This window comes from Coregonus lavaretus, assembly GCF_964263955.1.
Source record: "Coregonus lavaretus genome assembly, chromosome: 10".
Classification (NCBI taxonomy): domain Eukaryota; kingdom Metazoa; phylum Chordata; class Actinopteri; order Salmoniformes; family Salmonidae; genus Coregonus; species Coregonus lavaretus.
In genome coordinates this window covers 9,798,281-9,822,744 of record NC_139997.1, presented here as the reverse complement: position 1 = coordinate 9,822,744, position 24,464 = coordinate 9,798,281, and the positions used below count along the sequence as shown (strand labels likewise).

General features: G+C 42.6%; 2 protein-coding genes and 1 pseudogene across 3 annotated transcripts in view; 2 read left to right on the top strand and 1 right to left on the bottom strand.

Moving 5' to 3' along the window:
* Positions 1-13,371, top strand: part of LOC311135600 (integrin alpha-2-like) — a 33,997-nt gene extending 20,626 nt beyond the window's left edge. The window contains exons 16-29 of the mRNA XM_084169612.1: positions 686-849; positions 1,110-1,258; positions 2,269-2,379; positions 3,183-3,268; positions 4,624-4,765; positions 4,868-4,960; positions 5,066-5,142; positions 5,263-5,449; positions 5,582-5,692; positions 5,858-5,968; positions 7,666-7,779; positions 7,895-7,984; positions 9,061-9,177; positions 11,821-13,371. Of these exons, the coding sequence (XP_084025738.1) occupies positions 686-849; positions 1,110-1,258; positions 2,269-2,379; positions 3,183-3,268; positions 4,624-4,765; positions 4,868-4,960; positions 5,066-5,142; positions 5,263-5,449; positions 5,582-5,692; positions 5,858-5,968; positions 7,666-7,779; positions 7,895-7,984; positions 9,061-9,177; positions 11,821-11,916 (1,648 nt within the window). The 3' untranslated portion in view covers positions 11,917-13,371. The remainder of the gene's footprint in view (positions 1-685; positions 850-1,109; positions 1,259-2,268; positions 2,380-3,182; positions 3,269-4,623; positions 4,766-4,867; positions 4,961-5,065; positions 5,143-5,262; positions 5,450-5,581; positions 5,693-5,857; positions 5,969-7,665; positions 7,780-7,894; positions 7,985-9,060; positions 9,178-11,820) is intronic.
* A 111-nt stretch (positions 13,372-13,482) lies between these two features.
* Positions 13,483-18,366, bottom strand: LOC311135601 (molybdopterin synthase catalytic subunit-like; annotated as a pseudogene). The gene is made up of 5 exons (XR_014615417.1): positions 18,267-18,366; positions 17,821-18,091; positions 15,879-15,990; positions 14,464-14,587; positions 13,483-13,550 (listed from the first exon to the last, which is right to left on the bottom strand). The product of XR_014615417.1 is annotated as a molybdopterin synthase catalytic subunit-like (transcript).
* A 1,502-nt stretch (positions 18,367-19,868) lies between these two features.
* LOC311135817 (follistatin-A-like) overlaps positions 19,869-24,464 on the top strand; it is a gene marked incomplete at its 3' end in the record, with an annotated part of 9,641 nt that continues 5,045 nt past the window's right edge. Inside the window, exons 1-3 of the mRNA XM_084169855.1 lie at positions 19,869-19,963; positions 20,665-20,856; positions 21,245-21,463. Coding sequence (XP_084025981.1) covers positions 19,870-19,963; positions 20,665-20,856; positions 21,245-21,463 — 505 coding nt within the window. The 5' untranslated portion in view covers position 19,869. The remainder of the gene's footprint in view (positions 19,964-20,664; positions 20,857-21,244; positions 21,464-24,464) is intronic.

The window sequence follows — 24,464 nt, the reverse complement described above, 5'->3', positions numbered from 1 at the left end:
ACAAACTGGCAGCTGTTCTTGGCAGCTGGCCAACTTATTTGGGGTTACAGTAACTCTAAACCAAACCAATGGAATTACAGCAGGTTGTGAGAGAAACATACAATGCTTGTCTCCTCAAGTTTTTGTTGACTGAGTGAGATGTGCTGTCTCATGGACAGCTTGGTCTTAACTGTGTAAAATAATTGAGTGTTGTTACCTCGTCCCACTCCATATGGAGAGCAGAGCAGAACAGAACAGCTAGCTGGATTATTATGCTGTCCATTCCCCACTTCTACATAGCTGCTGATGTCCATTATATCATTATTTAAAGATTGAATCAATCAGTCAGTCAACCAATTAACCAGTCAATTAATCAATAAATGAATTAATGAGTCAACCAATCAAAAGTTGACTCATACAGTAGTTAAGTGATGCCCTGTGAAGATGTAGTCATTCGTGCATACAAGAGCTAGCTAGATTGAGATTTGATTATTCCATTTACATTTTAGTCATTTAGCAGACGCTCTTATCCAGAGCAACTTACAGTTAGTGAGTGCATACATTTTTCATACTGGCCCCCCGTGGGAATCGAACCCACAACCCTGGCGTTGCAAGTGCCATGCTCTACCAACTGAGCTACAGGAGGCCCTATGACTCAATGATTATGATTATGAGGAGAATACTCAGTAGACTGTTCCTCTCCCAGGTCTCGAGGTCTGGCCGTGGTGACAGCGAGGGCGACCTTTAACCCTGACAAGGTCAGCATCCTGAGTAAGACGTGCAGGGTCAGTGGGAGGCTGGTGTCCTGCTTCAACACTTCTGTCTGTTTCAGCGCCACCTTCAGGCCCAAGATACCTGTAGGACCTGTGGGTAAGCCCTGCTTTCCTGTGTCAATCTGTCTCTCTCTCTTTCTCCTTCTCTTCCTCTCTCTCCCCCTTCCTCTCTCTCTCTCTCTTCCTCTCTCTCTCTCTCTCTCCCCCTTCCTCTCTCTCTCTCTCTCCCTTCCCCTCTCCACACGGTCACTGTCATATCAGTGGTCACGTTCAGTATTACAGGGGCTTCTCACATCATAGTAATGGTCTTGGCGCCCTCTAATTGTGTCTTGTTGCCTCTGTTACGTCTCACCTCAGCTCTCAGGTACAACCTGACCCTGGATGCTGATCTCCAGTCGTCTCGCGTCACCTCCAGAGGTCAGTTCAGTAACTCAGAGAGAGTCCTGCAGAAAGAGATCAGGGTTTCCACCAGGGAGGTCTGTGACACCCTAGAGGTCTTTGTTCAGGTAAAGATAGAAAATATGAAATGGTTTTATGATGATTTGCTGAATGAAGTGTTTCTGGTTTTCCTCTTTTATCAGGCCTTGTTGAATTACTGTGTTCATTTTGAATGGAGGAATGATCCTTTCAACAAACACTTAAAGGGGCAATCCGCAGTTGAAACAATAACAAAGCATAACGACTCTCGAATTCATAGACAGAGCTATGGATGCAAGGACTGACCATCCATGATATCAAAATTATAGTTTTAACCATGTTTTGAGGCTATACAGTTTTTGTTTACATTTACGTTGTTTACAAACATTGGAGTTATAAAAACAAATCAAGAGAGTTGCACACTCTACTTCTTCAGGGTGGAGGCACAGTGATGCCAAAACGTTGGTCGTTTCTTACCCAATCAATTACTGGGAGTTTAAACATAGCCACTCTCTTTATTTGTTTTTATAACTTCCAGTTTATTCTCCGTTAGTCAGCACCTCTACACTAAATAATGTTCTCTGGGTGTACGCCAGCTCATGCTTTTTATTAGACTACAAACATTGGAGTAAAACAAACTTATATTTATGGTTCTGATGGGGTACGACAGTTGAACTAAGCTCATGAGGCATTTATAAGCTATATTCTTCAAAAATCAATGGGTACATATCATTAATATATAAATCCCTTTAAAAATAAATAAATTGTTGTTTGAGGAACATTGCCAAGACTAATATTTACATGTATGTATGAAGATGTATGCACGCATGACTGTAAGTCGCTTTGGATAAAAGCGTCTGCTAAATGGCATATTATTTTTATTATTATTATAAGATGAAAAAGGATATAGAATACACTACATTGCTGTATTGTCATTTGGTTTACCTTATACAATTCCAATCATTTTACTAAGTTCTGATCCTGCAGAGAATGAGCTATGTACAGTATGTAGCTACAATCTAGTGCGATGTTTGTTGTGTTGTACATGTTCCCTGTCAAATGAAACAAATCAAATAAATCCTATTTTATTGTCTGACAGGAGGCCCCTGACTTTGTGAGCTCCATCGGTCTGCGTGTGGACATCACTCTGCAGCACCCAGACTCCAGTCCTGTTCTAGATGTGCTCCGTCCTACTGCATGGGAGTTCTTTGTGAGTTTCAGTTATATATGATAGAGTATATATTAAATGTTACTGTATATTGATGTTGCAGTTATTTAAGTGTCTATTGATGTTATTATCTGTGTGTTAGTGCGTCTCCTTTTTGATGTTATTAGGAATGAAAATCTTGTAATTTAACACTATAATTTTATATCATAGGGTCATGAGGAAAGTTGAACTGGGACGTGGACATGAAGCTAGGGTTGAGGCTAGAGTTTGGGCTAGGGCTAGGGTTAGGGTTGAACTGGGATGTGGACCTGAAGCTAGGGTTAGGGTTGTGGTTGAGGCTAGGGTTAGGGTTGAACTGGGATGTGGACATGAAGCTAGGGTTAGGGTTAGGGTTGTGGTTGAGGATAGGGTTACGGTTGAACCGAGATGTGGACATGAAGCTAGGGTTGAGGCTAGAGTTTGGGCTAGGGCTAGGGTTAGGGTTGTGGTTGAGGATAGGGTTACGGTTGAACCGAGATGTGGACATTAAGCTAGGGTTAGGGTTGTGGTTGAGGGTTAGGGTTGAACTGGGATGTGGACATGAAGCTAGGGTTAGGGTTGTGGTTGTGGTTGAGGCTAGGGTTTAGGGTTGAACCAGGATGTGGACCTGAAGCTAGGGTTAGGGTTGTGGTTGAGGCTAGGGTTAGGGTTAGGGTTGTACCGGGACATGGACCTGAAGCTAGGGTTAGGGTTGTGGTTGAGGATAGGGTTAGAGTTGAACCGGGACGTGGAACCGGGATAGGGCACCTCCACATCTAAATTCTCAATTCAACCCCTAAACAATGTCATGTGAACTCTTAAAACAGATCCCATTCTCCAAAGACTGTGGCTCTGACGAGCTGTGTGAGAGTGACCTGCTCTTGAACGTCAAGAAAGGAGAGATGATTCCCAGGTGAGATCTGACACACTCTCAACCTAGCATAGGAAATCCATATTGAACACGGCGCTCAATGGTGCAGGCTACCCTCAACCTAAATCAAGTAAATTAAAATGGCCTTTATTGGCATGGGGGAAACATATGTTTACATTGCCAAAGCATGTGAAACACAACAAACAAAATTGAAATAAACAATCAGAAATTAACACTTTCCCTATAATATCTCATGATAACACACACTGTATACATATTTTCTGTGGTATTTTTGACTTTATGTTTTGTTTTACCCCATATGTAACACTGTGTTGCTGTTTTTATCGCACTGCTTTGCTTTATCTTGGCCAGGTCGCAGTTGTAAATGAGAACTTGTTCTCAACTGGCTTACCTGGTTAAATAAAGGTGAAATAAATAATAAATAAAGTATTCCCAAATGTTTTTCTGTGGGACCAGACAAATAAGTCATTTTCTGTTCTGCTGGTCTGGTTTAGTTGGGAATACACTTCCTCTATCAAGCCTTGCTGGTTAAAGAAAATACATTCAGCTTGTTACATAAGTTGATAAACAGAGTCCATGATTCAAACACACCACAATGTAGCAACATTGCGCTGAACTTTTAAAATCAATTTCCCTGTCATGATAGCATTTAAAGTAAACACTACGGATGTCAGCTCAAACATAATTACCTTTAACAGTTAAGTGCAGTGCGATTTGTTGAAATCATTATTATACACACAGTACAGACAGACAGACAGTACAGTACAGACAGCACCTCGTAGAGTGAGTGGCAAGGTTGTAAACCTCGGCCAGTCAGAGGGGTAGCATGACATATTTTATTTTCACTGCTCCAGTTAATTGTGCCACCATATGTTTACTGACCCATGAGATGTGTTAGAGTTAAAGGATTCCCCATCATAATGTAGTATCTTCATTCTACAGCACTGGAACAGTCCCACCCCATCATAATGTAGTATCTTCATTCTACAGCACTGGAACAGTCCCACCCCATCATAATGTAGTATCTTCATTCTACAGCACTAGAACAGTCCCACCCCATCATAATGTAGTATCTTCATTCTACAGCACTGGAACAGTCCCACCCCATCATAATGTAGTATCTTCATTCTACAGCACTAGAACAGTCCCACCCCATCATAATGTAGTATCTTCATTCTACAGCACTGGAACAGTCCCACCCCATCATAATGTAGTATCTTCATTCTACAGCACTGGAACAGTCCCACCCCATCATAATGTAGTATCTTCATTCTACAGCACTGGAACAGTCCCACTCACATACTGCAGGTATATTTTAACATTCATTCTTACAACCTCTGTATTGTTTTGAGTAAAATGAGTGTTGTGTTTTGCAGCTCGTCTAAGATGTTGGTCAGCTTTAAGAACAAGAGGCTGTCCTTCACTGTGTCTGTGACCAACAAGAAGGAGAATGCGTACAACACCCGAGTCATGGCCACATACTCAAAAAACCTCTTCTACGCCTCCATCACTCCTCCAGTATGCATCAGCCACTTTGCTTTTTAGGAGGACACCCACTATAGGATGACTATTTGGATATTTATCAGTAAACATTCCCTAACATTGTGTGATTCATTTCAGAGTGATGGAACAGAGGTGAAGTGCAGCTCCACCAAAGAGTTCCGTAGCCTCTCATGCCAGGTGGGGTACCCAGCTTTAAGGCAGAACCAAGAGGTAAGGGCTGACGACAAACATAACAATTACGGGCGTGTGTGTAGGTCTCTCTCTCTGTCAGCCAGGGTTGTCGTTTTCTAAACAATACACATCTGTTCCCTGCAGGTGACATTCGTAATCAACTTTGACTTCAACCTGAATCAACTGCAGACCGAAGCCGATGTGAGCTTTGAAGCTCTAAGGTAGGATCACACAGAATTTGCTTGTTTGTTGATCATATAGTAATCTCTCTTAGGCCTATGGATCTTCTGTTACATGATTGATTGATTGATTGATTGATTGATTACATGTGCTTATTACAGTGACAGCAAAGAGGTGAACCCCTCAGACAACCAAGCCTCTATCTCCATCCCTGTCCACTATGATTCAGAGATCGCTCTCTCCAGGGAAGCAAATCTAAATTTCTACGTGGTTGACATGGATAATGAGGTGAAGACCACAGTGAATACTTTCAATGACATCGGCCCTGAGTTAAAATTCTCTCTGAAGGTGAGAAATCATGCACACACAGGTACACAGTCATTCTGTGTCAGTCAGTCTGTGGTAAAATAGTTCCCCTTGTGGTAGAAATGGTAAGACAAGTGTGATGCATCAATTATATGTGTTTTCTCTTCTGTTCAGGTTTCTACAGGGAATTTCCCAGTGAATATTGCCTACCTCACAGTCTCACTGCCCAGCGCTACAGCAGGAGGGAACCCATTACTGTATGTGACAGGAGTCAACACTGCACCTGTGAGTAAAAATAACCAGTCAACCTGTCTCTAAATAACTAGCCACGGCCCAGGTTTGCTGGTTCAAATCCCAGGTTTGATGGAGAGAATCTGGCAAGAAGGACCTTTCTGATGGACTTAGTTCTATTTGAAACAGATTGACTGTTGTCCTCTTGCTGTTCCGCAGGCTGGAGATGTTAGCTGTGAAGTAACCAGCCTCGTCAATCCTCTGAAGATCAGTGAGAAGCCTTACACACCATCCTTCTCCAAGGAGAACCTCATGGGCACAGAGGAGCTGGTGTGTGTGTGTGTGTGTGTGTGTGTGTGTGTGTGTGTGTGTGTGTGTGTGTGTGTGTGTGTGTGTGTGTGTGTGTGTGTGTGTGTGTGTGTGTGTGTGTGTGTGTGTGTGTGTGTGTGTGTGTGTGTGTGTGTGTGTGTGTGTGTGTGTGTGTGTGTGTGTGTGTGTGTGTGTGTGTGTGTGTGCATTTTTTGTATTTCAGAGAGACAACTTTTACATCTAATGATCTCCTCTGAATGCATATCTGACAAAGATAGATTCACAGTTTTACATCTAATGATCTCTGAATGCATATCTGGGTCATTCCTACGATATGGTGCCTTTTGTAACTCATAACCTTTGACAAAAACAGTATACGTATATAAAAAAAAAAGCATACTAATCAGAAAAAATACATATTGAAAAACATATTGGTCAAGCTCAGGCACTTATTTATTTTTTCAGGTGCTTTTTCCAACCTGTTAGGTGCGTAATCCTAACAGTGTGAACATTTGGAGCCCAAATTCATATCAAATCAAAATCAAATGTTATTGGTCACATACACATATTTAGCAGATGTTATTGCGGGTTTAGCTAAATGCTTCTGTTCCTAGCTCCAACAGTGCAGTAGTATCTAACAATTCACAACAATACACACAAATCTAAAAGTAAAAGAATGGAATTAAGAAATATAAAAATAATAGGATGAGCAATGTTGGAGTGGCATAGACTAAAATACAGTAGAATACAGTAAATGCATATGAAATGAGTAAAGCAGTATGTAACATTATTAAAGTGACTAGTGTTCCATTATTAAAGTGGCCAGTGATTCCATGTCTATGTACATAAGGCAGCAGCCTCTAAGGTGCAGGGTTGAGTAACTGGGTGGTAGCCGGCTAGTGATGGCCAAGAAATAACATACAAAAAATACAAAATACTGCAAAGTTGCTTAGGAGCTAGAAGCAGAGCTGCCATGTCTGTCGGTGCCATAGCTCTGTGAGTGAGCAAGATTGAGCTAGCGTAATGTTGAACACTTGAACAGGATTTTAACTTCTCTATCAAACAAATTTTAACATTTTGAATTTTGTCAATTTTCTCTATGATTTAGCCTAACAGGGTGGAAATGTATGAGTGGGACATACAGACTCACAACATGAAACATGGAAAAATAGATACAACTGAGTGTTAATATTTATGTCCTGTACCTTTGCACCATTGTTTTCCCACCAAAGAAATTATGACACTTCCTGAATGTGGGATCATTTTAGAAAGTTTTCTTAAATGGAGAATTACAACAAACTAACAGGGTGGGAAGTGATGTCAGGGACATACAGAACATCTTAAATAAAATAATAATAAATACAATAATCATGAGAAAAATAACTTATTGATGAGAGAGAATTTAACTAGAGCTATAAAATAATGAAGAAAGATTTTAAATGTTATTATTTTAAGGCTTATATTTCTTGTGGACGTTGATGAATAACACCGGGGACATGGCAAAACCCCCTACATCCACTGAAACAAAGTGTTCAAAGTGCATCAAATTCCCTTGCAAGATCCATATTTTTGTGTTTCTAAGGTAAAGGACACCTGACCTTATATTTAAAGCCTTTTGGAATCCACATTATACACTAAATAAGAAGTGATGTTTCCTGAGGACAGAAAAGGCTCCGCATGGTAGGAATGACCCATCTATTGTTTTCTGATTCTTCCAGAACTGTAAGACAGCCAAGTGCCAACCTATGAAATGTGTCCTGAAAGACATGGAGTTGATGAGCGATTTCTTTGTGAACGTGACCACACGGATATGGAACGGTACCTTTGCTGCTGTAAGTATAGATAGACACATTCATCTGTTCCTCATCATCTACATGCTTGCTTCTCGTCTTTAATGGTGTCCAGTCATTACCTCATTAATCCTCCTATTGTGTTGTTTCTGAGCAGTCCTCATTCCAGTCTACCGTGCTGACTGTGAGCACAGAGATAGAGCCTTCCCAACCTGAACTGCTGGTTATCTCTCACAAGCACCTGACGGTACTGGACAAATACTTTAAATACTTTTCAATACACCTTAATGTCATATCTCTGATATCCAGGCAGAGAGACGCTGAAAAAAACATGCCTTGTTTGTTGATTTGTACAAGTTGAATGTGTCTACGCTGTCCTCTCCTGAATCTTAGATGAACAGCATATTAACAGCTAGCTACACTCCTTGCATTGCCTGTCTCCTGACCCCTGTCCCCTGTCTCCTGACCCCTGTCCCCTGTCTCCTGACCCTGTCTCCTGTCTCCTGTCTCCTGACCCTGTCTCCTGACCCCTGTCCTCTGTCCCCTGTCTCCTGACCCCTGTCTCCTGACCCCTGTCTCCTGACCCTGTCCCCTGTCTCCTGACCCCTGTCTCCTGACCCCTGTCTCCTGACCCCTGTCCTCTGTCTCCTGACCCCTGTCCTCTGTCTCCTGACCCCTGTCCCCTGTCTCCTGACCCCTGTCCTCTGTCTCCTGACCCCTGTCCTCTGTCTCCTGTCTCCTGACCCTGTCCCCTGTCTCCTGACCCCTGTCCCCTGTCTCCTGACCCCTGTCCTCTGTCTCCTGACCCCTGTCCTCTGTCTCCTGACCCCTGTCCTCTGTCTCCTGACCCCTGTCTCCTGTCTCCTGACCCCTGTCTCCTGACCCCTGTCTCCTGACCCCTGACCCCTGTCTCCTGACCCCTGTCTCCTGTCTCCTGACCCTGTCCCCTGTCTCCTGACCCCTGTCTCCTGACCCCTGTCTCCTGTCTCCTGACCCCTGTCTCCTGACCCCTGTCTCCTGACCCCTGACCCCTGTCTCCTGACCCCTGTCCCCTGTCCCCTGTCTCCTGACCCCTGTCCTCTGTCTCCTGACCCCTGTCCTCTGTCTCCTGACCCCTGTCCTCTGTCTCCTGACCCCTGTCCTTTGTCTCCTGTCTCCTGACCCCTGTCTCCTGTCTCCTGACCCCTGTCCCCTGTCTCCTGACCCCTGTCTCCTGACCCCTGTCTCCTGACCCCTGACCCTGTCTCCTGACCCTTGTCCCCTGACCCTGTCTCCTGACCCCTGTCTCCTGACCCTGTCCTTTGTCTCCTGTCATGTCTGCAGGTTGGCGTCACCATCAGTAAACCAGGGGTGAAAGGAGAGGTGCCTGTAGGCATTATTGTGGGCAGTGTGATTGGAGGCCTGCTTCTATTGGCTCTCAGCATTGGCCTGCTTTGGAAGGTATGTGCCAGTCTTTTGTACTTTATGGCTGTAAAACTCTCTTATACTGAACTACTAAAAAACAGCAGATGCTCTGAGCTATCCTACCAAGACCAGCTGTCCTTACCTCTCTCACTCCAGTATCCCTCCACATTGTAAATATGGTATTGGAACTGACCCTGTATATACAATGCCCTCCGTAGTTATTGGGACAGTGAAACATTTTTTCTTCTTTTGGCTCTATACTACAAAGGTTTGGATTTGAGTACAGACTGTCAGCTTTAATTTGAAGGTATTTTCATCCATATGGGGTGAACCGTTTAGAAATCACAGCACTTTTTGTACATAGTCTCCCCATTTTAGGAGAGCAAAAGTATTGGGACTAATTCACTTATATGTGTATTAAAGTAGTACAAAGTATTTGGTCCCATATTCATAGCACGGAATGACTACATCAAGCTTGCATTTGCTGTTTGTTTTGGTTGTGTTTCAGATTATTTTGTGCCCAATAGAAATGAATGGTAAATAATGTATTGTGTCATTTTGGAGTCACTTTTATTTTAAATAAGAATAGAATATGTTTCTAAACACCTCTACATGAATGTGGATGCTACCATGATTACAGATAATCCGGAATGAATCATGAATAATGATGAGTGAGAAAGTTACAGACTCACAAATACACTGCTCAAAAAAATTAAGGGAACACTTAAACAACACATCCTAGATCTGAATGAATGAAATAATCTTATTAAATACTTTTTTCTTTACATAGTTGAATGTGCTGACAACAAAATCACACAAAAATTATCAATGGAAATCAAATGTATCACCCCATGGAGGTCTGGATTTGGAGTCACCCTCAAAATTAAAGTGGAAAACCACTCTACAGGCTGATCCAACTTTGATGTAATGTCCTTAAAACAAGTCAAAATGAGGCTCAGTAGTGTGTGTGGCCTCCACGTGCCTGTATGACCTCCCTACGACGCCTGGGCATGCTCCTGATGAGGTGGCGGATGGTCTCCTGAGGGATCTCCTCCCAGACCTGGACTAAAGCATCCACCAACTCCTGGACAGTCTGTGGTGCAATGTGGCGTTGGTGGATGGAGCGAGACATGATGTCCCAGATGTGCTCAATTGGATTCAGGTCTGGGGAACGGGCGGGCCAGTCCATAGCATCAATGCCTTCCTCTTGCAGAAACTGCTGACACACTCCAGCCACATGAGGTCTAGCATTGTCTTGCATTAGGAGGAACCCAGGGCCAACCGCACCAGCATATGGTCTCAGAAGGGGTCTGAGGATCTCATCTCGGTACCTAATGGCAGTCAGGCTACCTCTGGCGAGCACATGGAGGGCTGTGCGGCCCCCCAAAGAAATGCCACCCCACACCATGACTGACCCACCGCCAAACCGGTCATGCTGGAGGATGTTGCAGGCAGCAGAACGTTCTCCACGGCGTCTCCAGACTGTCACGTCTGTCACATGTGCTCAGTGTGAACCTGCTTTCATCTGTGAAGAGCACAGGGCGCCAGTGGCGAATTTGCCAATCTTGGTGTTCTCTGGCAAATGCCAAACGTCCTGCACGGTGTTGGGCTGTAAGGACAACCCCCACCTGTGGACGTCGGGCCCTCATACCACCCTCATGGAGTCTGTTTCTGACCGTTTGAGCAGACACATGCACATTTGTGGCCTGCTGGAGGTCATTTTGCAGGGCTCTGGCAGTGCTCCTCCTGCTCCTCCTTGCACAAAGGCGGAGGTAGCGGTCCTGCTGCTGGGTTGTTGCCCTCCTACGGCCTTCTCCACGTCTCCTGATGTACTGGCCTGTCTCCTGGTAGCGCCTCCATGCTCTGGACACTACGCTGACAGACACAGCAAACCTTCTTGCCACAGCTCGCATTGATGTGCCATCCTGGATGAGCTGCACTACCTGAGCCACTTGTGTGGGTTGTAGACTCCGTCTCATGCTACCACTAGAGTGAAAGCACCGCCAGCATTCAAAAGTGACCAAAACATCAGCCAGGAAGCATAGGAACTGAGAAGTGGTCTGTGGTCACCACCTGCAGAACCACTTCTTTATTGGGGGTGTCTTGCTAATTGCCTATAATTTCCACCTGTTGTCTATTCCATTTGCACAACAGCATGTGAAATGTATTGTCAATCAGTGTTGCTTCCTAAGTGGACAGTTTGATTTCACAGAAGTGTGATTGACTTGGAGTTACATTGTGTTGTTTAAGTGTTCCCTTTTTATTTTTTTGAGCAGTGTATAAGCTGACAGTCTGAATTTTAACCTCATGGTCATTGTTTGATTTCAAATCCAAACTTTTGAAGTAAAGAGCCAAAATAAAAAATGCTTCACTGTCCCAATAATTACGGAGGGCACCGTAGCTTCTTACTTTATCGTGTTCTTCTTATTTCTTATTGTGTGTTTTTGTTCTACCTTGTTATTTTTAGTGTTACATTGATATTGATTACTGCATTGTTGGGTTTGGAGCTTGCAAGAAAGGCATTTCACTGTACTGGTGCATGTGACATTAAAAACATGAAACATGAAATACTCTTATGTCATCTCTTACGCCACGTCTTATGTTTGTGTGCCTTTCTCTCCCTCTGTCTCTCTCTCTTTCTTTCTCTCTCACTCCGTCTCTCTCTTTCTCTCCCCCCAGTTTGGCTTCTTCAGGAGAAAGTACCAGCAGCTGATGAAGAACACTGATGAAGACCAGGCGGAGACCGAGGGTCTGCAGGAGAATGCAGCAGCGTGAGAACCAGGCGCAGGAAAGAACCCATCTTAGAAACCACAATGTGTCAACAGACTGAGAGCACAATGGCCAAAGACCACAACCATAACCACACACAAACTGAACAAGCATGAATTGTACATACATATTGAACCAATGGCTTGTTAGTGGAAGGGGCTGTCAAACATTGTTTGGGTTGTGGAGAGAATGATTGCTTGAAATGAACAGAAACACATTGTTTGAGCGTTTTAGAGAGTGTGTTGGGATTGGGGTAGAAGTGTGACTCAGGACCAAAGAGACAACAGATTTTATTAGTGGAGGTAACATGATTCTCTAACCACCAAACACATCCAAACGAAGAACCCGTTATGTAGGCCATCTTGGATCCTCCATAGGAAAGTCATTCGTCTACAGTGCATTTTTACTGTCTGAATTCATATTTCAGTACTGGTATTCCTTTTTATATACGTTCACGGAATTGTTGCTTTTAAGTCAAAGGCCTATTGTTGAGTAATAAGCTTGTGTATAGTAATTTGTCATGTCAATTGATGTTATTGATATCAATTGCTGAAAAGCACAGTAGTATACTGTAAATAGCCTTTCAAATGGATATGGACAATAGTTTACACATAAGAGATTATGGACAGTCAGCATGTTATCATATGACATTCTCGGTGCTTTACACTGCAGTGGGAGGGGTTTGACATTATGTTGATGCCGAGGCATCCTTATCTATTAGTGAAAGACAAATTTACTTGAAGATCAAAATAATAACGGAACCTTCACAACCCATCTTTTCTACTTTCACTGATGCACTTCCTGGCTTTGAGTATCTCAGTCACTGTTTTACAGCGACAACACTGTATAATTACCCCAGCCATACAACTGTCTTGTGAAGCACTGTGAAGACACTGTCTTTAGAATATACACTGTATTCAAATCAGAATCATGTAAAAATGGATTTATTGTACCTTTTGTAAAAATGTTGTGATATTAAATCAGAGAAAGGCAGCGTTATTGAATGTGTAGAAAATGAGTATATTTATTGTGTGATTTCTATATTAAATATGTATCATTAAAATACTGTATTAGCAATAGATTAAACGTAACACTTAAAAAAGTGTTTTACTTATTCCCTTCATAGAGACAGTGAAAATGCAATATTAGAAGCACTTACTGGTTAATCTGTTTATTTTGTACAGCTGCTGTATCATGATTGAGAGAAACAACAGCAACTCATTCATTATAGGATACAGACAGTAGCAAAGACTCAACTCTCTGAGAGAATGTTTATGAGATACATTTTTGCACTGATATTTTTCCAGGTGTACTTTCAAAGGGTACATACCACATCTTTCATTACGATTTTCTAGCATTCATTTTTTTTATTACAACGTTATTGTGTTCATTGAAACGTTGATTTTCAAAGTGTTGTAAATATGTTGATGTTGAATTTTATTTCATAAAGACTTTACGTACATAAAGGTGTGACTGACTTCATTTTTGTATCATTAGGGACAGCTTTAGATATACTGGTACAGTGTGTGACCTAATATTTGGCATAGAAAAGCTCCTAGATGAGGTCAGAGGTCAACTCTGTCCTGTCCACTGGCACTCCTTGTTCTCTTCCAACAGGACTTGTCAGCTTCATACACCTCCTACCAAAGACAGAAAACATCCCCCAGTATTAGCTTCCTGTGGAACTAATGCTGCGTTCATAACCAAGTGGAAGGTGGTAATTACCAGTTGTGAATTCGTAAATAGCAGTTGGATGCATTCATGCGCTTTGAACTCATTGAGAAACACTGATTGGCTAATGGCCAACAAGCTGTGTCAACCTTAAACTACAGCTATCATGCTTTTAAACAAATTATAGTGTTCAAAAACCATATTAATAGATTGCTTTTTATGACTAATGTTTTGTTGTTACATTTAACTGCCGAAAATGCTGTTATAGAGGTAATTTCCTTAGTAGGTCCCATCAGAGGTCAGCATGTAGGAGAAGTCTGTGATCAGGATGATAGAAGTTGCCCACTAGAAATGACCAGTTGGAGGGGCGTTCAATTGGCTTTTTCCCAGTGCTATGTGGTGAATACCACCTTATCACTTGGTTTTGAACGCAGCATAATGCACTAATTTAAACTGTGTCAGACAGGCTTCAGACAGGCTCTGGAGCCGTGTGACTGTCACTTGACAATGATTAGTTTCACTGTGGAAGTTCACACAACTCTTACTTAATGAATACCCTATGCCTTGTGGACAGCATTGTACTAACTACACCATACATACATTAAGTTGCTCTTATACCTGTGTAGCAACATTATATTAACACGTATAGCATTTCCGTAACAACAATAACTGGTCATCTGTAGCTCAGCTGGTAAAGCATGGCGCTTGCTATGCCAGGATAGTGGGTTTGATTCCCGGGACCACCAATACTTAAAACGTATGCACGAATGACTAAGTCGCATTTGGATAAAAGCTCTGCTAAATGGCATATATTATTATTACATATTATAAGCAACCTATTTTGCTTATCTGTCTGTAACTAAATGATCAGGGTATTTTGACCTTCTTCCATATGTGCACGGTGGCTTTCAGGGTGTCTATACAGAATTGCACTGCCTCCAGAGAATCCCCTCGGTGAGGAGATGAGATGCTGATGATCACACTGGCCTCAGTCACAGGCACCAGTCTGGAAAACAGAAGAAGAAACTTAGTCTTGTAGCAGTCTCTCATAGAGTTACAGTTCCCATAGAGTTACAGTTCTCATAGAGTTACAGTTCCCCACCCATAGAGTTACAGTTCTCATAGAGTTACAGTTCTCATAGAGTTACAGTTCTCATAGAGTTACAGTTCTCATAGAGTTACAGTTCCCCACCCATAGAGTTACAGTTCTCATAGAGTTACAGTTCTCATAGAGTTACAGTTCTCATAGAGTTACAGTTCTCATAGAGTTACAGTTCCCCACCCATAGAGTTACAGTTCTCATAGAGTTACAGTTCTCATAGAGTTACAGTTCCCCACCCATAGAGTTACAGTTCTCATAGAGTTACAGTTCTCATAGAGTTACAGTTCTCATAGAGTTACAGTTCTCATAGAGTTACAGTTCCCCACCCATAGAGTTACAGTTCTCATAGAGTTACAGTTCTCATAGAGTTACAGTTCCCCACCCATAGAGTTACAGTTCTCATAGAGTTACAGTTCTCATAGAGTTACAGTTCTCATAGAGTTACAGTCCTCATAGAGTTACAGTTCTCATAGAGTTACAGTTCTCATAGAGTTACAGTTCCCCACCCATAGAGTTACAGTTCTCATAGAGTTACAGTTCTCATAGAGTTACAGTTCCCCACCCATAGAGTTACAGTTCCCCACCCATAGAGTTACAGTTCCCCACCCATAGAGTTACAGTTCTCATAGAGTTACAGTTCTCATAGAGTTACAGTTCTCATAGAGTTACAGTTCTCATAGAGTTACAGTCCTCATAGAGTTACAGTTCTCATAGAGTTACAGTTCTCATAGAGTTACAGTCCTCATAGAGTTACAGTTCTCATAGAGTTACAGTTCTCATAGAGTTACAGTCCTCATAGAGTTACAGTTCTCATAGAGTTACAGTCCTCATAGAGTTACAGTTCTCATAGAGTTACAGTTCTCATAGAGTTACAGTTCCCCACCCATAGAGTTACAGTTCTCATAGAGTTACAGTTCTCATAGAGTTACAGTTCTCATAGAGTTACAGTTCCCCACCCATAGAGTTACAGTTCTCATAGAGTTACAGTTCTCATAGAGTTACAGTTCTCATAGAGTTACAGTTCCCCACTCATAGAGTCTCACATAGTAACAGAGTTACTGTCTCAGAGTTAAAACACTGTTATTAGTTAGTTAGTTAGTTAGTTAGTTAGTTAATTAGTTAGTTAGTTAGTTAGTTAGTTTACCAGGAATGTGACAGGGAGAGTTGTGTGAAGATGTGCCTGACAGTGGGTCACCTTGCCCTGATGTCTGTGTAGATCTTCCTGAGTTCTGATTGGGCCATGGAGACGTAGGCTTCATACTCCAGCTGCACCATCTTCTTCCCCTCAAAATTGTTCCTTGTCCTCGCTGAAATAATCCATTAATCACCATCACAGACATCCTGGCCTCAGCTTGCCTTTGACTGAACATGTGTGAGCGACTGGGTTCAAACTTCCAACCAGGGTCTATTGTGTGCCACGAGACTGACTGTATAAGCCTGCTGAGCTAAAGCCTAACACAAGCCTTCAGTGTAAACAGGTGTGCTCTGATAAAACAGTTGACATCGAAGTAGTTGAGCAGAGCTGTGTAAAGTCCCTACTCACCGATGAAGATGAGATCTGTGTAAAGTCCATACTCAGCTACAGTACCAGTCAAAAGTTTGGACACACCTACTCATTCAAGGGTTTTTTCTTTATTTTTACTATTTTCTACATTGAATAATAATAGTAAAGACATCAAAACTATGAAATAACACATATGGAATCATGTCGTAACCAAAAAATATTTTAGATTTTAGATTCTTCAAAGTAGCCACCCTTTGCCTTGATTACAGCTTTGCACACTCTTGGCATTCTCTCCACCAGCTTCACCTGGAATGCTTTTCCAACAGTCTTGAAGGAGTTACCACATATGCTGAGCACTTGTTGGCTGCTTTTCCTTCACTCTGCGGTCCAACTCATCCCAAACCATCACAATTGGGTTCAGGTCGGGTGATTGTGGAGGCCAGGTCATCTGATGCAGCACTCCATCACTCTCCTTCTTGGTCAAATAGCCCTTACACAGCCTGGAGGTGTGTTGGGTCATTGTCCTGTTGAAAAACAAATGATAGTCCCACTAAGCGCAAACCAGATGGGATGGCATATCAATGCAGAATGCTGTGGTAGCCATGCTAGTTAAGTGTGCCTTGAATTCTAAATAAATCACTGACAGTGTCACCCGCAAAGCACCCCCACACCATCACACCTCCTCCTCCATGCTTCATGGTGGGAACTACATATGTGGAGATCATCTGTTCACTTACTCTGCGTCTCACAAAGTGAGTCTCAAAAATCTCAAATTTGGACTCATCAAACCAAAGGACAAATTTCCACCGGTCTAATGTCCATTGCTCGTGTTTCTTGGCCCAAGCAAGTCTCTTCTTCTTATTGGTGTCCTTTAGTAGTGGTTTCTTTGCAGCAATTTGTCCATTAAGGCCTGATTCACACAGTCTCCTCTGAACAGTTGATGTTGAGATGTGTCTGTTACTTGAACTCTAGGCTGGTAACTCTAATGAACTTATCCTCTGCAGCAGAGGTGACTCTGGGTCTTCCTTTCCTGTGGCGGTCCTCATGAGAGCCAGTTTCATCATAGCGCTTGATGGTTATTGCGACTGCACTTGAAGAAACTTTCAAAGTTCTTGAAATTTTCCAGATTGACTGACCTTCATGTCTTAAAGTAATGATGGACTGTCGTTTCTCTTTGCTTATTTGAGCTGTTCTTGCCATAATATGGATTTGGTCTTTTACCAAATAGGGCTATCTTCTGTATACACCCCCTACCTTGTCACAACACAATTGATTGGCTCAAACGCATTAAGAAGGAAAGAAATTCCACAAATTAACTTTTAACAAGGCACACCTGTTAATTGAAATGCATTCCAGGTGATTACCTCATGAAGCTGGTTGAGAGAACGCCAAGCGTGTGCAAAGCTGTCATCAAGGCAAAGGGTGGCTACTTTGAAGATTCTCAAATATAAAATATATTTTGATTTGTTTAACACTTTTTTGGTTATTACATGATTCCATATGTGTTATTTCATAGTTAATATTCTACAATGTAGAAAATAGTAAAAATAAAGAAAAACCCTGGAATGAGTATGTGTGTCCAAACTTTTGACTGGTACTGTATATATTGATGAGTTCTGTGTAAAGTCCTCACCTATGAAGATAGAAATAGCGCCACAGGAGGGGGAGGTGACAGAGTCTGACACTGCGTCCACAGAGAGCTTGTCATGGGTCAGCTTTTTCAGACATCTCTGTGTCAGGAATGAGGGTTGAGGAAGCTAAAATAAGTCAAACTGAAATTGGTGGAGATAGATAGTTCTGAAGGGACTCTGATCGTCTCGGGTCGTCAGTTCTGAAGGGACCCTGATCGTCTCTGATTTGAGTCCCGTCAACTCAGCACTTTTGGCGAAATACAACACTGACACCTATTATAAACGTAAAGACATTAAGACACTAATTAATTGTAGTCCCACTCATGACAGAGAGACACAAACAATTCAGATAAACCTTGAGCTGTCACTGTCATGTTGGAGAGTTCTGCAAATACTGGTTTCAAATAGCCTGGCAAATAAACACTATTAAACAGCCTATTGCGCTTACTTCGGTAGTCATGAATGAAGTTGTATCCGCAACATTGATCAAATGAATGTAGGCTACTATGTTACTACTGCCTGACCCTGGACCTTGTGTATTTACTTCCCCACTCCGCTCCTCCTCGCAGTCAGCTGACTGGTAGGCAGGAAATAGGAGGCGTACACATTCACTCCAATATTATTCTAAAGACAGACCACCAGATGTCACCATAACACATGTAGGCTAGACCCAAATAAATCGAAATTGTGCCATAAAGAAAATCTGACACCACATTTTCCCCTCTATCATGCACAGCTGATATGCCATGCTGGCTACTTATTCTGTCTCTGTGGTGTTGCTATTTGAGGTTTAGACTATATAAACTATGCCTAATATGTATCGGTTGCAAAAGGTTAGAAATGTCAATTTAACCATTTAACTGATTATTAGAGGTTAGGTCATTCGATTCGATAATTTAAACTATCACAAAATCATTGCTCTCTTGGCGCCCCTTGGCACATATTGGCACCAGCACTAAGAAATTGGACCAAGTGAGATGCAGTTCTAAATGTCTACCGATGGAGGGCGCACGATATCACCCTTTGAAAGCAGAGCCGTCATACACTAGTTGAGGACGCAACAGTAGGTCTAGTCTACCTGTCAAGCGGTGGCACATGTGAAACGCCACCTGTTAACGCGTTGTGACATATGGGGGAAGCTTTCCACACTAAGGCTGCTCAGCGGCTAAGCGTTGGCTAATGGATACGTTTATCTATAAAAGCCTCTTTGGAGACGGGATTGGACAGCCTACATGTATATGTTTGACCCCAGAGAACGAGGGCCAAACAACTGACCAATCTATTATTGGAATGGTTGTATTCCTGTGGCTATTATTATCATTTGCTATAGGCTATCTATCCACAGCAATGGAGCACTAATCAAAACTGGAACTGAGGCCATGTGCTAGGCGTGGCCGGTGGGCGTACTAGCCCACTGTAAAAAAAAAAATCATAATATATATTTACTCCTATTGTATTTTTATTTATTGCGAAAAATTCTGATAACGAATATTTTTTAGCATCATATTAACTTTGAATGACATCTCAAAACAGCTGTTATGACATTTTACGCCAAAAAAAATACTTGATCAAACAACAGCAAATGAGCTGTGAAACATAAACCATGTTGTTTCAGTAGCTGTACAGTTAATGACAGAGGTACAATTGTTAATCTGAATTAAAGGTGTGTGTTTAATGCCCTCTGGTCAACATTGTGGTCTTGACAATCTCTTTACGCACCACCGTCGTCAGTACTCCTGCCAAACCATTCTTTAAAATCCTTTAATGCACGCTCACTATTGAGAAACTCTTTAGAGTCTAGAGTTACTCTTCAGGACCTGATGAAGGGGGAACTATATATTTTAAAAAACTCTCTCCACCCCTCCCATCAATTTGAAGACCGCCCACTACAGATATTTAGCTAGAAGACACCCCTTAAAGATTTAAAAAGAGAGACGGAGTCAGACAGTTTGACAGTCACTCACTGAGCTTTGCATCGCGTGCGCAGGGACACAACTTCTCCGCTGCGCGTCAGGTCTGCAGTCGCTCGCGCCAGTCCGCGATCCGTTCCCATGTTTAGGATGCTACAAACACCGCAGCTCCGTCAAGGCGTGATTGCGCTTTTCATGTGGTTCACTCACTTTATGGAGGACCACAAAGTCCAGGGTGAGTATGCTATGATTGATTATGTGACCAGTTGTCTTGTTGAGTGAGGATGGCATAACTTTTTAAGGTCAAGTTGTAGGCGACATTGAAACATCAGCCAAGCTAGATCAGTAAATTTATCTTCCAAATACCTCATAAGAAAATATGGGTTATTGTGTGGGGTGTGTGCTCATATTTGACTGGAATGATTGGGGATTGTGTCTAAATGGAGTTCATCAAAACATCCGATCAATCATACAATTATGCATGGGTAGGCATAGTCTGAAAGAAAATCTATGACCAATTTGTAAACGATATGTACAAGCTTTATTGCATAATATGGTCGGAGATTAGTCAGTGTGACGTCCTATACCTTTACAAGTGGGTCATTCTCCTACAAGCTGAGCTGATAGCCTGAGACAGATGGACTGGTGGGTCCCAAGGAGGAGTGAATACGCGCGGCTCCTCCGGTGCGTCCTCTGGTGAAATCCCGATGCGCTGGGATTTATTGGTCTTTACGCAATCAGACACATTTGTCATAGCCTGTATTGTAGAACTTTGCTCGAAACAAAAAAAGTAGAAATGGATATACTAGGGTGCTATAGGGGAAAAGTTGGTATTGTTTAAGATGTAGCATGCTCAGATAAGGCAATACTATTCCGTTATACGCGTGCGCGAAGCTCATTTGAGACTTTAATTGGACATCGACCGTCTCTCTCCAGCCGGTAACTGCTGGTTGCAGCAGGGAAAGAACGGCCGGTGCCAGGTGCTCTACATGTCCGGGATGACCCGGGAGGACTGCTGCCGGAGTGGCCGTCTGGGCACCGCATGGACCGAGGAAGATGTGCCCAACAGCACGCTATTCCGATGGATGATCTTCAATGGAGGCGCGCCTAATTGCATACCATGTAAAGGTGAGTGATGATCAATATCATTACTTCAAGTGGTGCAACATTATTCTAAAACCTGGTGGAACTTCTTACAAAAAACTCCAACATGTTATCATGTGTATGGCATGTAATATGTTAATTAACTAGAATTACTCTCCACATAGTATCCTGCTATAATGGGTTTTGATAAAGGCATTTGGCCTTATATCATATCCAATATGTATGATGACTTGATTGGTTCCTCAATGAATCCATCCACTGATCCACCCACCCACCCATCCATCCATCCATCCATCCATCCATCCATCCATCCATCCATCCATCCATCCATCCATCCATCCATCCATCCATCCATCCATCCATCCATCCATCCATCCATCCATGCATCCATCTAACCATCCATTCATCCCAGAAACATGCGACAGCGTTAACTGCGGTCCTGGGAAGAGATGCAAGATGAACAAGAGGAACAAGCCCAGGTGTGTGTGTGCTCCAGACTGCTCCAAAGTCACAAGAAGGGGGTCCGTCTGTGGGTCGGATGGAAGATCCTACAAGGATGAGTGTACCATGCTCAGGGCCCGCTGCAGGAACCATCCCGACCTGGAGGTCCAGTACCACGGACGCTGCCGCAGTAAGTCCCCCTCAGGATTAAGGTAGCAAATTGAATGAAACTTTCCCAAAATACCCACGTTTTCCAGATATCCCGGTTGGAGGATTCCATCCCTGTTTATTCTATCCTGATTCTGGGAAATTTGGGAATGTTTCAGAAATGTTGCAACACGAACAGTTTATTTATACAGTATGTGTATAAGGGTCAGATGAGGACATGCTCTCACTTTCAGTGAGTACCATTGCCAGACTTGGTTTTCATTTCCAGTCTATCACATAAATGTGATATTTCTGAAATAATTATCTGACTTGTGAGACTGTTAGACTTGGGTTAAGAGATTGTTTGCCCATGTATGCCACAAGGGGGCTAACGTACTGACTGTATATGGCCTGGAGGCAGTAGATTACACTCTTAGAAAAAAAGGATTCCAAAAGTGTTCTGTGTCTGTCCCCATATGAGAACCCTTTTTGGTTCCAGGTAGAACTATTTTGGGTTCCATGTAGAACCCTTTCCACAGCGGATTCTACCTGGAACCAAAAGGGGTTCTTCAAAGGGTTCTCATATGGAGACAAGTGAAGAACCATTTTTGGTTCTAGATAGCACCTTTCTTTTTAGGAGTGTAGACATTACAATACCATGGTCTGGAGGCAGTAGAATAGGCATTACAATACCATGGTCTGGAGGCTGTAGAATAGCATTACAATACCATGGTCTGGAGGCTGTAGAATGGGCATTACAATACCATGGTCTGGAGGCTGTAGAATAGCATCACAATACCATGGTCTGGAGGCTGTAGAATGGGCATTACAATACCATGGTCTGGAGGCTGTAGAATGGGCATTACAATACCATGGTCTGGAGGCTGTAGAATAGGCATTACAATACCATGGTCTGGAGGCTGTAGAATGGGCATTACAATACCATGGTCTGGAGGCTGTAGAATAGGCATTACAATACCATGGTCTGGAGGCTGTAGAATAGCATCACAATACCATGGTCTGGAGGCTGTAGAATAGGCATTACAATACCATGGTCTGGAGGCTGTAGAATAGCATCACAATACCATGGTCTGGAGGCTGTAGAATGGGCATTACAATACCATGGTCTGGAGGCTGTAGAATGGGCATTACAATACCATGGTCTGGAGGCTGTAGAATAGGCATTACAATACCATGGTCTGGAGGCTGTAGAATAGGCATTACAATACCATGGTCTGGAGGCTGTAGAATAGGCATTACAATACCATGGCCTGGAGGCTGTAGAATGGGCATTACAGTAACAGACTCAGTGCCTACACTGGGCTAAGACTCACTCACTGGTAGACAGTACACGCACCTCATGGTAGACTGCCCTATCAACCTGATTCATAGCACATGTTTTGGTACATGGGCACAGAGACAGCTGGGTTTAGGCAGCTCTAGTTCTGCAGGCAGGGCCAGCTCTAGCCTTTTAGGGGCCTAAGTGAGATTTGGTTGGGGGGCCCCACATCTCACAGCAAAACATTTTAGTGACCCCTCTCTTGACGGCGGAGAGAAACGTTTAAGTTTCAAAGTTCATTTCCTGCAATTGTACACATTTTGCCATGGGGCGGAGAGATTCTTTTAGAAATTTTATAACAAATTTAATGCGACTTTACAAATTTTGTCATGGGGCAGAGAGAATAAATTTGCAGTTTTACAGAAAATGTCCTGCAATTCGACCCATTTTGCCTTGGGGTGGAAAGACATCTTAGCAGTTTTAAACGCCCAGAAGCACGGAAATTCAATTTATTTCAGCTGAAAAACAATGCCCATGATGATGCACAATGATTTAAGTCAAGAAGTCATTGTTTTAGTCAAAGTATGATAAACAGTGCCTAGCAAGAGTATTCATCCCCCTTGGCGTTTTTCCTATTTTGTTGCATTACAACCTGTAATTTAAATGGATTTTTATTTGGATTTCATGTAATGGACATACACAAAATAGTCCAAATTGGTGAAGTGAAATGAAAAAAAATAACTTGTTTCAGAAAATTCTAAAAAATAAATAACGGAAAAGTGGTGCGTGCATATGTATTCACCACCTTTGCTATGAAGCCCCTAAATAAGATCTGGTGCAACCAATTACCTTCAGAAGTCACATAATTAGTTAAATAAAGTCCACCTGTGTGCAATCTAAGTGTCACATGATCTGTCACATGATCTCAGTATATATACACCTGTTCTGAAAGGCCCCAGAGTCTGCAACACCACTAAGCAAGGGGCACCACCAAGAAAGCGGCACCATGAAGACCAAGGAGCTCTCCAAACATGTCAGGGACAAAGTTGTGGAGAAGTATGAAAAATGTATGCACTCACTAACTGTAAGTCGCTCTGGATAAGAGTGTCTGCTAAATGACTAAAATGTAAAAATGTAAGTACAGATCAGGGTTGGGGTTATAAAAAAATATCAGAAACTTTGAACATCCCACGGAGCACCATTAAATCCATTATTAAAAAATTGAAAGAATATGGCACCACAACAAACCTGCCAAGAGAGGGCCGCCCACCAAAACTCACGGACCAGGCAAGGAGGGCATTAATCAGAGAGGCAACAAAGAGACCAAAGATAACCCTGAAGGAGCTGCAACCCTCCACAGCGGAGATTGGAGTATCTGTCCATAGGACCACTTTAAGCCATACACTCCACAGAGCTGGGCTTTACGGAAGAGTGGCCAGAAAAAAAGCCATTGCTTAAAGAAAAAAAGAAGCAAACACGTTTGGTGTTCGCCAAAAGGCATGTGGGAGACTCCCCAAATAAATGGAAGAAGGTACTCTGGTCAGATAAGACTAAAATTGAGCTTTTTGGCCATCAAGGAAAATGCTATGTCTGGCGCAAACCCAATACCTCTCATCACCCCGAGAACACCATCCCCACAGTGAAGCATGGTGGTGGCAGCATCATGCTGTGGGGATGTTTTTCAACGGCAGGGACTGGGAAACTGGTCAGAATTGAAGGAATGATGGATGGCGCTAAATACAGGGAAATTCTTGAGGTAAACCTG